At 43.4% G+C, this 16,106-nt stretch overlaps 1 protein-coding gene across 1 annotated transcript in view; it reads right to left on the reverse strand.

Moving 5' to 3' along the window:
• The window catches only part of LRP2 (LDL receptor related protein 2), a 144,091-nt gene extending 143,938 nt beyond the window's left edge, over window positions 1-153 (reverse strand). Inside the window, 1 exon segment of the mRNA XM_083702334.1 lies at window positions 3-153. Within this exon segment, the coding sequence (XP_083558460.1) occupies window positions 3-138 (136 nt within the window). The 5' untranslated portion in view covers window positions 139-153.
• Between the last annotated feature and the right edge of the window lie 15,953 nt (window positions 154-16,106).

The raw sequence follows: 16,106 nt of genomic DNA on the forward strand, positions 1-16,106 counted from the left end.
CCGCCCTGTCTTTCCCGATGCAGCTAGTTGCAGAAGAAAGGCGCGCTCGTCAGCTGAGGCATCGCTTGGCCTCGACGCTCCCACCCTCTCCAGACATTGCATAAAGCTCTTTATACCCGCCGGCCCCGGAACTAGCATGAGGCATTTGCTCCAGGCCCGGGAAGCCCGGGCAGCGCTTGCCCCTCCCTTCAGTTGCACTTTGCAACCGGGGCGTGCGGAGATGCAACTTTGCAAGCGAAACTTCCAAGTCGCTTCCTGCAGGGTCCCTGGCCTTTGCAGCAGGAGCGGTGTGGGGCAAGGATCACGACCCAGCAATATTGAGCAAGTTTCAAGTGGGACTTTTTCGCGAGGAGCTGCTTGTCAAGGATGGGGGTGAAGGCAAGATTTGGGGGGGGTCGTTTAAAATGGAAGAGTTTTCATTTCATTCCAGTCATCTTCATAATTCCTTATACAACAGCTGCAGTATTCTATTCGTGTTGACACATTAAATGATTTATAAAACTACAGGTGAGGATCTCAAACTATACCAGCAAAGTTTTGGAGCACAGAAATAAAGAAAACCATCAATTCTCACATAATTCCAAATTATAGAATTTGGTATTTGAATGATTGATTGTATTATAATTTGGTATTGTTATAATGAGGCTATTATTGGATTATAATTGAAAATTAATTTTAAAAATTATAAAAAGAAATTGGAGAGATTTCTTTTAAAAGTATGAAATGCTTTATAAATGGTTCCCAAGTGGCAGCTAAGCAGCTAGCCGGCCATAGAGGGGTGCTTAAAACGTGTGATACAGCTCCAACACGAATGCCCCATACAAAGTACTGTTATGTTAATGTTATTGTTTCAGTGGACCTTCATCTATGGGTTCAGTGACATGTTTTCCCAATGTACATTGTCTTCACATGACTATATTTGCTTCGGTTATGCCCACCTGCACATTTTCAAACCAGCTGTATTATTCCCAAATCTGTCCTGGTGTGACCTGTGTCATTTCTCTCCCCCTCCCCATTCCCCATTTTCCACCTCTCTCTCCCTGCACACACACACACACACACACACCCCAACATGATGAATAGGGAATAACTAATAGCCCTAGAGCTATGGAAGAAAGGGTAGCTGAAGCAAAGAAGTTTTGAGAAACCTAAAATGCATGTGCACCCTTGCACAGTCAAGTACGGAGAATGCTGGTTCTTGTGAATTACATCTTGTGAAGTACATCTTCATTAACAGATAGGATTATGTACTCCGATGTTATTCTTGTTTTAAGGAAAGAGCTCTCCAGGACTGTAGTAGTTATAAATTATTGTTGTGAAAGATTGTTGCAACAATTGGTGCCACTGTGGCAGAAATGACCGGCAGAATTCGAGACCAGGGAAAAGAGTCAGCAGAAGAGGACTGGAGGAAATTTAAAGACTATTTACAGAAATATTGTAAAATTAATGAATGTTAGAATGATGTTGGATTGAAATTAAGTGGTTACCAGCTGTAATGTAAAGGTTGAGTAATAAGCTAAGATAATTTATATTAAGTTATAATAAGAATTTGCTGAAATAAGATTTGATTTGGAATACAAAAGGGGGAGGTGAGAGGAGGTCCGAGACATAAGGTAACGGAAATAAGTGATGGGAATTATATTTATTATGCTTTGTTTTATTTTAAATGGGTTTTTTTTCTTTTTTATATTTTTGTATTTTTCTTTTTTGTGTACTATTTGTTTCTTTTCTGTGGTATTTATGTCTGTATTAAATTGGAAACTCTAATAAATATTTATATATTAAAAAAAAAATGGTGTCACTGACCATGGGCGTAGCCAGGATTTTTGTTAGGGGGAGCAGGCTTTTGTGGGGGGGGGGCAGAACCTCAGATTTCTATTGATTTTATTGATGGGGGTAGCTGTCCCCCCCCCCTTGGCTGTGCTCATGTCACTGACAGTTTTTCATTAGTGATCCTCAGGTGTTTGCAAAAATTTCAGGGATTACTGTGGAGGGTGGGGATGCAGCTTAGTGGTAGAACAGTGCTTTGTTTGCAGACGGTTCAAGGTTCAATCCCTGGCACTTCCAGAGAAACCTCTGTGAGACACTTTGAGGCTTAGCTGATATACATCAACCCAGAGGATAGGATTCTAAACTCTCAATTGTGGATTGTGGCCCATACTTAATATATAGCACATCAAAAGTATGAATGCACCCTGGTAACTACTACTAAATCAGATTAGTTTACTATGAAAATAAAACAAATGTATGTAGTTACTACAGTTATTAAAAATGAATCTCTGTTTCAGTGGATATTTGGTTGTGTCCCCATCCGTCCATCCATCTGTCCGTCCCCCGTCCCTGTCCCCCCGCAGCCATCAGTTGTTAAAATCTTAATGATTTATGCAGATCTTCAGAACATAATGGAAATGGTCTTACTGAACTCTTATTGCTGACTGTTTTTTCTATTGTAATGTGTTGTCGTGATTTTAGAATTGTAATGTCAATGGTGCTTGTGTGTTGTAATTTATGGAGCTTGTTAGCCACCCTGGGCTCTCTTGTGAGGAAGGGTGGGATACAACACAGTGGGCATCACCCACAGAGTATCAAACACAATGGGAAACATTCTTTCCGAGTCTCAGGTGTTTCCTGTTAATACAAGGTGTGGGGCGGCTGTCAAAACTAGAAACTAATTTCCATCCCAGAAACCCTTTCCTCTGGAGTTTGTTACTCATTAAATTACTCCAAGATCACACCCAAATTAAGTAGATCGTAGACTGCAGCTAGCATGAGCAAGTGGATGAGATCTATATTATGGCTGTCAACCTAGTTCATGCCTGCAGGCACCTTGAGTTCTTCTCTGTATGATTACTACACGCTTGTTGATTGGCAGCTCTATCCTATGTGCAGCATTATGAAAGTTCTGCACAACTCTGCTGTGTTTTTTCCGTCCTCCCTGCCCCATCTCTTCCTATCCCACTAGTTGCAGAAGAAAGGCATGCTCATCAGCTAAGGCTTCAGCTAAGTTTTCTATATACTCCCACCCTCCAGACATTGCATAAAGCTCTTTATAACTGCTGGCCCCAGGCACAAGCATGACACATGTTGCTCTTCTTTGGTGACCCATTCATACATGCAATGTCACAGCCATCCGGTTACATCTAACCTTAGCTGAATTTAGTTCTTAAACATTCTCCTGTGGTTAAGATTGCAGAAGGGAAGGGCGTCTGTTGCCAAGACCTGTTTTTTGTTGTCTGATGTAGAGAGGTATATATCCTTTTAGAACATCCAAATTTCTTACCAAGGCTTTAAAAATTCATGTAATAAAACTGAAAGGGGATATGGGAAATGATTTATTCTGTAAAGGCTGGGGAGTAGAAATGCAAACCACTATTATTAGCAGTATTCTTTTTATTCTTATTTTTATGTGTGTAATGGCTGCTCACTAAACACAATAAATCAAACTGAACTGAATTTAGTTCCGGTTGAAATCAGTAGGACTTGACCTAGTTGTTACTAACTTCATTCAGCTAACCTAGTCTGGTTCCAGCCTATCAAGTGATTAACATGCATGTGTGAACCTGCCCATATTCAGCGAAGCACAAGACAGTTACCGTAATTATTTCTCTTCCTTTTTTTACACGCACATCTAAATACAGAAGCCTTGGATGGTAAATATTATTTAAATATTCTTAATTCTTCTGGTTAAATGTATATACAATTTAGGAATTTTTGTTTTGTGTTTTGGTTAACTGAGCTCGACACTCCAAACCTGCAGTTCAGTGCACAGGAATAAGGTCTGTTCTATGAAGGAAACAGTTGCAGATGACTGTAATTTGATGTCACCATGTGGAAGACAGACCTCCTGGCCCAGGAAAATAAAGGGCAGACGTGTTACAGAACATCACAATTTTGGGTATGCATTAAATTTTGGCAAAAAGTGGTATATTTATTAATCAATATTTATTAATCAATTAATCAATGCAGCCTTTACAGTGACACAACTTGCTGAAACCTTAAAAATTGCTGAGGTGTGTGCATTTTGAACCTAAATCTGAGAACTCTGACCGAAATAGGATGCCTCTGCTAATACGTGCTCCAAAGAGTAATACTTGGTTATATTACTTTTTATGATTCCTTATGCTCTCGGGCCATATCCAGAGCTGTTAACTTGTGGGGGGGGGGGGAAGGTTCACACGATCGAACTTCCCTGCTGGATGTTCCAAACGCAAGGAAGAGCCCATGCGAAATTATACCCTTTCAAATGTCAGACAGCTGGGAACTGTTGGTTATTTACTGGAGAGCCCTTGTCTCTCAAAATCCCAGACTCCCTCTTCTTTCTGCCTTGATCGCACCCTCAAGGACTCTCTAATAACCTCCCAGGCGTTTCCATTAGAGCAGGGCGAAGGGAAAGCAGAAGGGAAAAGAGCAAGAGTGTGCAAGGTTTCGGCAGGGGTTGTGATTTATGCAGGTTCAGGGCTGCTTGGGTAGTGGTACGACACAGCACCGGGGTCAAGCCACAAGAAACACTGGGGGCAGATCAGAATATTCAATGAGCTTCCTGGCACCTCTGAATCACAAAGAAGGGATCAGATCTCTCCATCACAAGATCTAGAGCTGCTGAGAGGGGAAGGGGAGGAGGAGGGAGGGAGGGGCTCTCCAAATCTCTCTCTGCCTGTCGGCCTGTCTCCATTCTCTACAGGCCAACAGCTCCTGAAACATTCCTTTCTGCCCCGAAGGGCTTTATTCCCCCTGCTATTGTTGTTTGCTTTGTCTTGCAGGGTTGCCACTGGAATTCTTGTCATGGTTTCACAGCAAGGCACAGGCGGCTGGAGGGGTAAGCTGGCCAGGCCAAAGCAGCTGCAATGCGAGTCTTAACAACAACAACAAAAATCCTAAATCAGGGGTGGGGAGAGGCAGGAATCCATTGACAGCAGCCGATCTTGCCCACCCCCGCTGACCCCCACAGAAAAAAAAGTTGCAATGGTCACAGGTTGGCTACGTGGAAGCTGGCAGGTGAGCGTGGCCAGAGAAGTCCCGAGTTGCCCACTTTGCACGAGCACGTGGGTTTTAAGGAAGGGGTTATTATTATTTTTACATGACCCGGGAAATTGAAGATCTGAAATCTTGAAAGACTCGCTGTTAAGAATCATAGAATTGTATGGCAGTATGGTCTCATAAAATCGAAGAGCTGTAGAGTTGGATGGGTTATCTAGTCCAACCCCCTGCAATGCAGGAATCGTAACTAAATTATCTGTGACAGGTGCCATTCAACCTCTGCTTAAAGATCTCCAAGAAAGGAGAGTCCACAACCTTCTGAGGGAGACCGTTCCGGTCTCAAACAGACCGGAAAGTTTTTGCTGTCAGAAAGTTTTTTCTGGTGTTTGGTCAGAAAATCATTTCTTGTAACTTAAAGCCATTGAAGTCTCTGTGGGAGCTGGTGATCTTACCTAGGAAATGGGGAAGGTTGTCTTTAGGTGACCCGGAAAAACTGTCTGTGGACAAATGCCAGCTCCCTCGGCCTGTAAAGCGAGATGAGCGCTGCAACCGTTTGTGACTGGACTTAACTGTCAGGGGTCCTTTAACTTTACCTTTATAGGACAAGAGAGGTGCCCAGGATTCCAAACACGGTAGTGAGAGCCATCTTTTCCATTGAGGAACATGCTGTGTGTTTAGGAATGTGATGCCTGCTTGCTAGCTTTTCTGCAACATCTGAAGGCCACGTTGAAAAAGGAAAAAGATTTCTCCCCCTTCTCCTTTGCAGGCTGTTGAAAGGAAATGAAATGTTCCCTGGCCCTGTGCTGTGTGGCTTCCTCTGAGCATATGTCACTCAAAGGCAAATTAAAAGGCAGTGTAAATATTGTTTGGCGGAGATCAAATAAGCATACAAGTGTAATGCCATTTTTTCGCATTAGAAAGATGCAGAAAATGTGTTCCAATTTTATTTCAGCATGTGAACACATCTATTGGATTAGATGACGCTCAGGGTCCATTCCAATTCTACAGTTCTATGACTGTATGAAAATAGCTTGTTAGTACAGTCAAGAGTCAGAGGATGGTTTTCTAGGAATGATTTTATCCAGATACCAACAGCTCCTGTCTTCTGGAATAAACCTGTCTTGGAAGGGAACAGGGATGGAACTATGATTCAGGGTACCTCTTTGAGAGAACAAGCAACATTATATTGTAATTTTATGTTATGAACTGCTCTGAGATCTATGGGCATAGGGCAGTGTACAATTTGATAAATAAAAAATTATACACACACAGACAAACACAAACACACACACCTGTACATTAAAACACACTATAATCCATTTAATGAAGACACCAGCTACAAAATTATTGGATACATGGCCTACGGTACATACAATTTCTTACTTCTTCTTTTTTTTAAAAAAAAGAAGTAACATTCAACATTAAGTTAACATCAATCTGGGTCTTAAGGCATAATTTTTTTTAAAAAAACACCTCAAATTATTTTAATAGCATCTTCACCTTTAAGACGATGGTGAACATGAATTAGTCCGATAAATGTATTGCTCCAATTGTTCTGTGGGGTCAATACCTTTGCCAAAAATCTGACCTCAGTGAAGTGTATCGGGAAGGGAAATAATACTTCTGATAATCTGAGAAGATATGAAATGATTTGGACTGTTTCCCCAGTTTGGGAAATGTTTGTTTTTGCACTTCGTTAGTTATCAGAAAAGCTGATAGTGCCTTCCTGTTCGGAGTAGTTGCGCAATCTTCTGGTAAATCAAACACTTGACCTGGCCACTAAGGTTAAAAATTTGAATTCGGACCAGAGTTCACTTTGTGTGTCAAAACGAATCAAGCTTTTGAGATAGAGGCGTCTTGAAATTCAGAGAGGATAAATGATTAAAGAGGGACAGAAAATTATGGCAGAAGCCAAACTCCAGTTTCCTAAATAGGTAAAGTGTACAAATGAAAATGGGAAAATAATTGTTACTTGCTGCAATAAGCTACATCCACAGCCAAGTCTTGGGAAAACTCAAAGCTTTTATGAAAAGGAAACTTTTTTTTTGCACCTTACCTGACCGATAACATAAACCTTCACTTAGTGGTACAACACCAGCTTTGGACACAAAAGATCCCAGGTTAAATCCCCAGCATTACTGTATTTTTCGCTCTATAGGATGCATCCAACCATGGGACGCACCTTGTTTTAGAGGGGGAGAACAAGGGAAAAAAATTCTCCCCCTCTTTAAAAATTCTCCCCCTCTTTGTGCAGCGCCCCTTCAGTGAAGCAGCAGGAGAAACAGAGCCCCTTCCATTTCTCCTCCTGCTTAGCTGAAGGGGCACTGCGCCTTAGCTGAAGGAACACCTACCCTTCAGCGAAAGGAACCTGAAGCCTCCAGAGCGCACCTGGAGGCTTCAGGTGGCTTTCTTTGAAGCTTGAAGAGCAAGAGGGGTTGGTGCGCACTGACCCCTCTCACTCTCCAGGCTTCAGGGAAGCAACGTGAAGCCTCTGGAGCACGGAGGGAGCGCTCCCTCTGCGCTTCGGAGGCTTCGCGTTGCTATTGCTGAAGCCAAGGAACCTGCACTCGCTCCATAGGACGCACACACATTTCCCCTTAATTTTTGGAGGGGGAAAAGTGCATCCTATAGAGCGAAAAATACAATACACAGAATTGTAGAGTTGGAAGGGACCTCAAGGATCATCTAGTCCAACCCTCTGCAACGTAGGAATATGCAGCTGTCCCATATGGGGATCGAACCTGCAACCTTGGCATTACCAGCACCACGCTCTAACCTACTGAGCTGCCCACTAGCACCCTAGGTAAGGCTGTACAAATTAAAATACTGCTCTCTGAAATCCCAGGCAGTACAGATAGTTCTGAACTAGACAGAACAGCAGTCTGACTCACTATGAGGCAACTCTCTGTGTCCCTATGATTCGAAATACAGAAAGTTCAAAGAAAAAGTACAGGCAGCATCCTGAACCATTAACACAACTGGTAGCCTGACACTGCAACAGAGCAGCTGAAGAGTTATTCATCCATTTTTTCTATAGCAAAGCATCAGTGCCACACAACACTGCATATTTCTCCCCAAAATTTTTCTTTGGGAATGCACAATGGTCCTTGCCATTATGAAAACAAGCAGCAGCAAGCCTTGGGCTTTCCTTTATGCCCTAGGAAAGATTTGGTGCTTTTGTTTGTCTCAAACCACATTTTCTCTCTCATTCAAACATGGCAAACATTGGTTTGGGGAAACTACAAGCCTCCCTTCAGAGGTTAATGTGTCAGACTAGGACTTTGAGTTCCTTGGAGGGGAAAAGTGGGATGCAATAAATCAATAAATGATATAATGTGGGAGTGGGGCTGTGCCACTAACATTGTACCCTCCAGCTCCCCCCTTGGCATCTGCATCTATAGTACAAGAATTTGCCCCAGGGAAGTCCTTGCACTATTCCCTGGGTAGTAGGGCAAAGTGAAGCATGCAACACTGGGGACAAGGTAATTGATGTGGCCCATATCCTGCACCGTATCAATGTGTGAGCAATATTTCGGAAGAGGGCTATTGTTTATCCAAACCCAGGACCCCAAACCTGGAGCAGACTGTCATTTGAGACCCTGATTTGACCAGACACTCTCGGGTAAAAATGCACAATATGATTTGCTGCCAATTAGCATCAGTGCCCAGGCTTTATTTCTCTCCATTGCAAACTCACAGAATGGCCACCCAAACAATGTTTTGTTTTGCTTAGGTTACTTTATATTGATGATGTAATGATGCAAACATATCGGGGAATTTTCTGATTAATATCATTCACTCCCATTTCAGGATTACTGAGTGTAGCAAAGCCTTGTGCGGCAGTCCATTTGGGCACTGAGGCATGGCTATTATTATTTTCCTATTAATTCCTTCTATAATGTATTTTCTAAGTAATTTATTTTATGTGTGGAATAATAGCAGCAGATAAAACATCTGTGAACCCAATACCATTTCATCTGGTGTTAGGAAGCAGTACATTTTTGTATCCGTTGCAAACTACTGGGGTGTCCCTTGAGATTGCCGCCCCCCCCCCCAATATGTTCTGCAACATGCCATTGACAATGTTGCAGAATGCATTTGTGGTTGGATTTCTGAACAGTCCCACACAACACTCTGCCTTAAAGTGACCTTTCCGACACTTACAATTTATAGTGGTATAGTTGCTTTAATATTATTATTATTATTATTATCCTTCATCATGATTATTCAGTTAGTATTCTGAAATCACGTACTTAAAAAAAGAGGAAAAGAAAACCTTTTTATTATAGTAGAAAAATGGTGACTCTTGTGAAAGATCTGGAAAGGACCCTCGATATTCTTTCTGTGTGGAGCAGTTGGTGTTTGGGTGTGATTTGAGAGACATCTGTTTTGCTCCACTTTCCCCCTGACAGGTGTGAGCTGTCATTTTGCGAGCTCACTTCACAGGAGAGAGATGGCAGATAGAGACACAGGTACCGAGTCAAAGTCCTGGCCATGACAGCAATCATTAGCTGCCGACAAACTTTCATCACAATAACCAGGTTTGCCAGAGCTCAGACAGGCACACAGTTCCCCTTCTAATCTCCTGTACTCCCACAGAGTTAGAATTCCGGAACACTAGGCAGAAAATAGATAGAGAAAGCAAGCCACAAAGGGGCTATTCCCTTATGTACTTATGCTCATAACTCCGACATTCACTTGCTGGAGGAACATAAAGCCATTAGTGGGATGGGGGAACCAGCACTCTGAGTTGCCCTGTGCTTCTGAGAAGCACAGTGTGGCAGGCTTCCCTCTCAAGCCTGGGGCTGCAGAGGGAGCAAGGGATCTCCCCAGCGCTTGTTCTGTGCTTGGGGAATCCCTGGAGATCCTAGGGTACAATGCCAGAGACGGATGATTCTTGCCTCCCACTGCAGCACCAAGCAGGAGATGTACAGTTGAAACAGGGGATCCTCTAACCAGGTTCTGAGATTTGGAGATGAGACTTGCCCAGGGGAATCAGTAGGCGATGGGCAAAGGGAAGCATCCCTTGTTATTGATCGTTTCTGTGACATTAACATATGAGAGTGCTGGAGGTGAAATAGTTAAACAGGTTACCCAATCAGAACCCGGGGGGTGGAGTCAGAGGGACTATAAAACCAGCTCTGGGAGGGGCGAAGGGAGAGTTCGTTGGGAGTTGGGTGGTTGGTTGGAGTGGGAGTGAATTGGGTAGGTCTGTGGGTAGGTTGAGTTAGTGTAGTGAAATAAGCTGAGTCAGGAACAGTTAGGTGCTAGGAAGACAAGTAAATATCTGAGAGGTGGTTTAGTGAGTGAGAGCAGGTAGCGGAAGTTATAGGTCTGAATAGGCACTACATGACTGTAATTGACTGATACCGTTTATGAAACCACATGCTTGTTAAACTGCAATAAATAAACAGAAGCTTAAGTTCCAGTTTAACCCTGGCTGGACTCAGTAATTTACCAGGTAGGGCCTGGGTGGTGGCACAGGGATCAATAGACTAGAAATGTCCGGGGACCCTGTGTGATCGCCACAGTTTCCTATTTCAGCCCTACAAGGCCAGCACAGTGTTGGAAGCCCTCTGTTCATCTTGTAATGTGTTCTGTTGGGCACCGTGGCTCAGCATCGTGCCCTGTGAGTGACAGAAGCCTTCCAGAGTGTCTCCAGTTGAGGGCTTTGTAAGTACCTGCCACCTGACCCTTTATTAAAGCCAAAAGCTTCACGCAATCCACGTGCTCCACCCCATTCTCTTCTTGAAACTCCACTTGCAACTCCACTTGGAAAGATGCTTTTAAGATGAGGAGCAAGAGCAGAGAAACGCAAACACACCCTCTCTAGAGCTTCTGGTGCAGAAGTTGGAACTGTGAAGTGCCCAGGCCGAAGCAAGTCGCAGGCGGCACACGCTCCACTCTGCCACATTCAGCATAACTTTAATCCTGAGCGGTTAACATTTCTTTGTAACCCTACCTCAAAGTATCAGGCAGTTTATAAGGGGCACCATTGAAAATAGCCCTGTTCCCCATAATCCTTTGTTAATGACTAGGTACAGTAGATCTGTTTTAATAGTCCAAAGTTCATGAAGCGGAGGCTTCAGATTACACTATGATTTATGGTTATTTTATTCAGGAAATGGTAAAAAAAGTCAGCATGTATAATCTTGATTCTCTGAACTTGTCTGTCCTGTCAGTGATTATCTGTCCAGTTCATTTGGATATTCCAGCTATTGCAGCAGAGGTACTATTGTTGCAGGTGCTGTTCACATTATACAAGCTATGAACTAATAATAATAATAATAATAATAATAATAATTATTATTATTATTATTATTATTATTATTATTATTTCAATTTATATACCACGCTTTATCAAAAGATCCCAGGGCAGTGTAATAAAAATTCATTACAGAACATCAATTTTGAAAACATAATAAAAAGCATACTGACGGACAGCCTAATAATAACATAGGCATCATTACATTCCTTTGACAGTAAGGTGGAAAAGGAGCTTCTTTGCCCCACTGAAGCTCTGAAGCTCACAAATAAAATAAAAAACAACAGTGCAACCCATAAATAATGGTGCAATCCCATATATTTTCCACCTTAGAGCAACCTCCACCACCTAAAGCAGGCTTCCTCAAACTCGGCCCTCCAGATATTTGTGGCCTACAAATCCCATGATCCTTAGCTAGCAGGACCAGTGGTCAAGGATGATGGGAATTGTAGTCTCCAAACATCTGGAGGGCCGAGTTTGAGGAAGCCTGACCTAGTGTTTAGGGCAGGGGTCGGCAAAGTTTTTGTGGCTTGGGCCGGTCCACAGTCCTGCAGATGCCGCAGTGCGTGCATGCGCAAACGCTATTTCCAGTGCTCCTTCCTGCAGCCAATGAGAAGCCAGCCAGCATCATGGAAGGCGGTCCCTGCTCTGCACCTCATGAGAAGAGAAGACTCCCTGGAAAAGACCCTGATGCTGGGAAAGATGGAGGAAAGATGCTGGGAAAGATGCTGGGAAAGATTGAGGGCACAAGGAGACGGGGACGACAGAGGACGAGATGGTTGGACAGTGTTCTCGAAGCTACCAGCATGAGTCTGACCAAACTGCGGGAGGTAGTGGAAGATAGGAGTGCCTGGCGTGCTCTGGTCCATGGGGTCACAAAGAGTCGGACACGACTAAACGACTAAGCAACAACAACAAATCTGAAGACCAGACTTGGTTCCCCACATGAATCTCTATGGTTCTTTTGGAGGGTCAAGTTAACCTTCATGTCATATGGCATTCTTCCTGGCACAAATCATTTAATCAAATCCCCACATTCCTCAAATCCACCCACACAGCCCTAGGAAATATTTGACACTTGTTCCTGGATTGTCTCAAACCACATTTTCTCTTTCATCCAAACATGACAAACATAGCCTTCTGATTGCATGTTCAGACCTTTAAACCTCCCCCTTAAATAAATTCAGACAAGATTGAAATTTTGTTTGGCTTTTGGTAGAAATTAGGGCACAACTTTATTGATTACAACAAGTGAGTGGTTGCATAGGCTCTGGTTCGACTAGCTCCCTGCACCATTGCAGGCAGCGCTGACCCAAGGCACCAGCGAAGGTCAGCCTAGGGTGAACACCTGGATAAGCGGAAAGCCAGGAACAGGCTATCTCCGCCACCCAAATGCCCCCCTGGACTCAGGCACGGGCACAACCCCCTCTCAGGGGTTGACCAAACCATTGAGTCCCTGGATTCCTTTAACGGAATACCCTTCACATAGGGATGGTGAGAGCATTCTCCCATCCCTATCACCTGAACCAGAGCCTATCCACAACCTTACAAGTTGTGACGATTTGCTACACAGCAGGCAAAACCCAAATGGCACCAGCCAATCAGCCATGGGGAAAATTCCTGCTGTGCCCCTGTCCCAACGACAGATGACACACGACGGCATAGCAAGGTCAAGCGCGCAGCCCGATGCACACACCGAAAGAGAAAGCTCTGGGTCACGTGCATAGGTATATATAGGTCCCTTGATCCGTTTACCTTCCGTCCCATTGGCCTGATTGACTCCAGCATCAAGTGGACCTACCAATTGGGTGTTGTGGCTATACAATCAACCCACCCACCACACAGGGTTTGGTTGCCAGGTCTCACTGCAACACGTGCCCTCTTTAAGGGAGGACCTGCTATACCAGTTGCTGGAAACCACAGGAAGGAAGAATGTTGTTGCGCTTTGGTGTTGTTTATGCACATCCCATAGGTTTCTGGTTGGCCACTGTGAGAACAGGATGCTGCACTAGATGGGCCATTGGGCCTTATCTAGCAGGCTTTTCTTATATTCTTATTATGGGCAGTATTGGCATAGCACTGCTGTAAAGAAAAGGTTGAAATTGAAGGATGGATGTAGTGAACTGGAGCTGTTCTTTGGGGCCTAGACAGACAAATTATTTAAATGAGACCCAATCCTGACATGGAAATTAAGGGTGTGCCTTAGTTTCCTATCAAGCAGAAGAATAATTACTGTAGGGCTCATTAATTTGTTGCCGTTTTGAGGAAGGCACCAAATTAGATAGCAGATATTCAAAAGATTTGTGTGGGGCTTGTGAAGATGCTTCTCTCTATCTTTGCTGAAGACATTAAACAAAAGGGGGGGAACTTACGGTAATATTTTTACATCTGCTCGTTTAGATTTATGACAGAGCTGTTCTGCTATCACAGCACTTACTGTAGCATGGTAATTTTAATCCACTACTGTCAAAGTGCCCAAAAATGATGCTGCTTTAAAAAGAGTTATTAGGAATGTGTGAGCCAGCAGAGAAAAAAACATTTGTCAGATTGGAAAACCCATTCAAACAATTTATTACATCAGCAACTAATTCATGCCTCTCCGCTAGAGTAAAGCAAGCCTTAGAAAGTGTTTAGGAAATTGTGTGTGCCTACAACACGTGATTGATACTCACATTTTTATTTGCTCACATAGGAGGCTGAAAATATATGAGAATACCAATGGGGAGTAAACTCAGCTCCTATTTAACCACAAAAGAATGGCTATATTTATGTCGTAGCTTATATGTCTGCCTCCGTGGCAGAAAAGTTTATATTTCATTGGGAAGCTAGCTCACTTTGTTTCGAAAGATATTTCTCCCATCTTGAAGAGGAAGGTTTATAGGTCTGTTTGCTTAAATTGCCTATTGTTCTTCATGGGTAAGTCCTTCAAATATGTGTCCTTGTCTGAGGGACACATATTTAATATTTCTCTCTCACATACACAAAATGCCCAACCTCAGCCCCTGCACCAGCAACTGGATGATAAAAAAGGATGTGTTGACCTTTAAGAAACCATCCTAATTATCTCAAGGTGCAAGAGATAATGGCATTTATTTGTCTGAAACCTTTTGTTGTCTTCTCAGGGGAAAAGCTGGGTTTTGCAGGATTTGCTGGTGGAAGATCTTGTTATCTGGGGAAAAAAGTGACTCAGTTCCCTAAATGAAGGTAGGGGTCATCCTTCCCTTAACGGATTACTCCACATGGTGCTTGAGAGAAGAGAGTCTGGTTCTTTTATGCTTATCGTATCCGGGTGGGTGGGAACCTGCTGATAAATAGAAAATCTCTTATCTTAAAAGCTGCACTGTCAGGAAGGAGACAGGTACCATTTCTGTTTTCACACTGCACTTACTCCGAAGCCATTGCATTAACTTCTCTGGAGATCGTTTTGATTTATTTATTTTTTAAAAAAGGCCTTCAGTAGTATATTGAATGCCTTGCTTTGCCAGAAGAATAGAGCTTTTAGAACTGGGCAGGTTCGTGGGGAGAAAAATATAGACTTATACACAGGACTGTCGGAGCATGGTGGTGGGAAGTCCTCCATATGTTGTTGGACTTGTCAGAACATAAGAAGAGCCCACTGGATCAGGCCAATGGTCCTTCTAACCCAATATCCAGTTCTCACAGCAGCCAAGCAGGTGCCTATGGGAAACCGGCAAGCAGTATCTGAGCACAAGGGAACTCTCCCGTCTTGCAGTTTCCAGCAACTGGTATTCAGAAGAAGAGCATAGCCCCATCATGGCTAGTAGATATTGCAGGATGCGCTGTGGTCTAAACCACTGAGCCTCTTGGGCTTGCTGATCAGAAGGTCGGTGGTTCGAATCCCCACAACAGGGTGAACTCCCATTGCTCTGTCCCAGCTCCTGCCAACCTAGCAGTTCAAAAGCACACCAGTGCAAGTAGATAAATAGGTACCACTGTGGCGGGAAGGTAAACGGCATTTCCATGTGCTCTGGTTTCAGTCACGGTGTCCTGTTGCACCAGAAGTGGTTTAGTCCTGCTGGCCACATGACCTGGAAAGCTGTCTGTGGACAAACGCTGGATCCCTCGGCCTGAAAGAGAGATGAGAGCCACAACTGCATAGTCGCCTTTGACTGGACTTAACAATTCAAGGGTCCTTTACCTTTTTTCCTACGTAGACATTGACAGCTTGATCCTCCATGAGTTTGCACATTCCCCTTGGGAGCGAGTTTCATTGTTTAACTATGAGTAGTGCAAAGAAGTACAACTCGTCTTTATCTTCCAACGTTCAGCTTCATTGGAGGCCCACTAGTTCTAGTGTTATGACAGGGGGAGAAAAACCTTTCTCCATCCACTTTCTGTGTGCCATGAATAATTATATAAAATTCTAGGATGCCACTTCAAATTCACCTTTCCTCTAAAGCCTCAAATGCAGCAACCTTTCCTCAATGGTGTGTGTGTGTGGGTGTGTGGGTGTGTGTTACTCCATTCCTACGGATCATTTTGGCTTTTCTTTTCTTTTCTGACTCTACAATATCCTTTTTGAGGTCAGGCAGCCAGAACTGTACACAGTATTCCAAATGCAGTGGCACCATAGATTTGTATAACGGCATTAGGACGTTGGCAGCTTAATTTTCTCTTCCTTTCCATTCTCTCCTTTCTATGAGAGCTTTGCTGAGGTGGAAAGTACAGGGTCGAAAGGCTGAAAATGAAGGAATGAATGAAAAGATGAATGAAGAAAATGGCAGCTTCTAAAAACACGCGTCAATTCCAGAAGGTTCCCAGGGACAGATTTTGAAACCCAGAGTGGAATTCAACATTGTGCTAAGTGTGGTATGTGTCTGGAGAACAAAGTGTCCTTGCACAA

The sequence above is a fragment of the Podarcis gaigeae genome (genome assembly GCF_964106915.1).
Source record: "Podarcis gaigeae genome assembly, chromosome: 1".
Lineage (NCBI taxonomy): Eukaryota > Metazoa > Chordata > Lepidosauria > Squamata > Lacertidae > Podarcis > Podarcis gaigeae.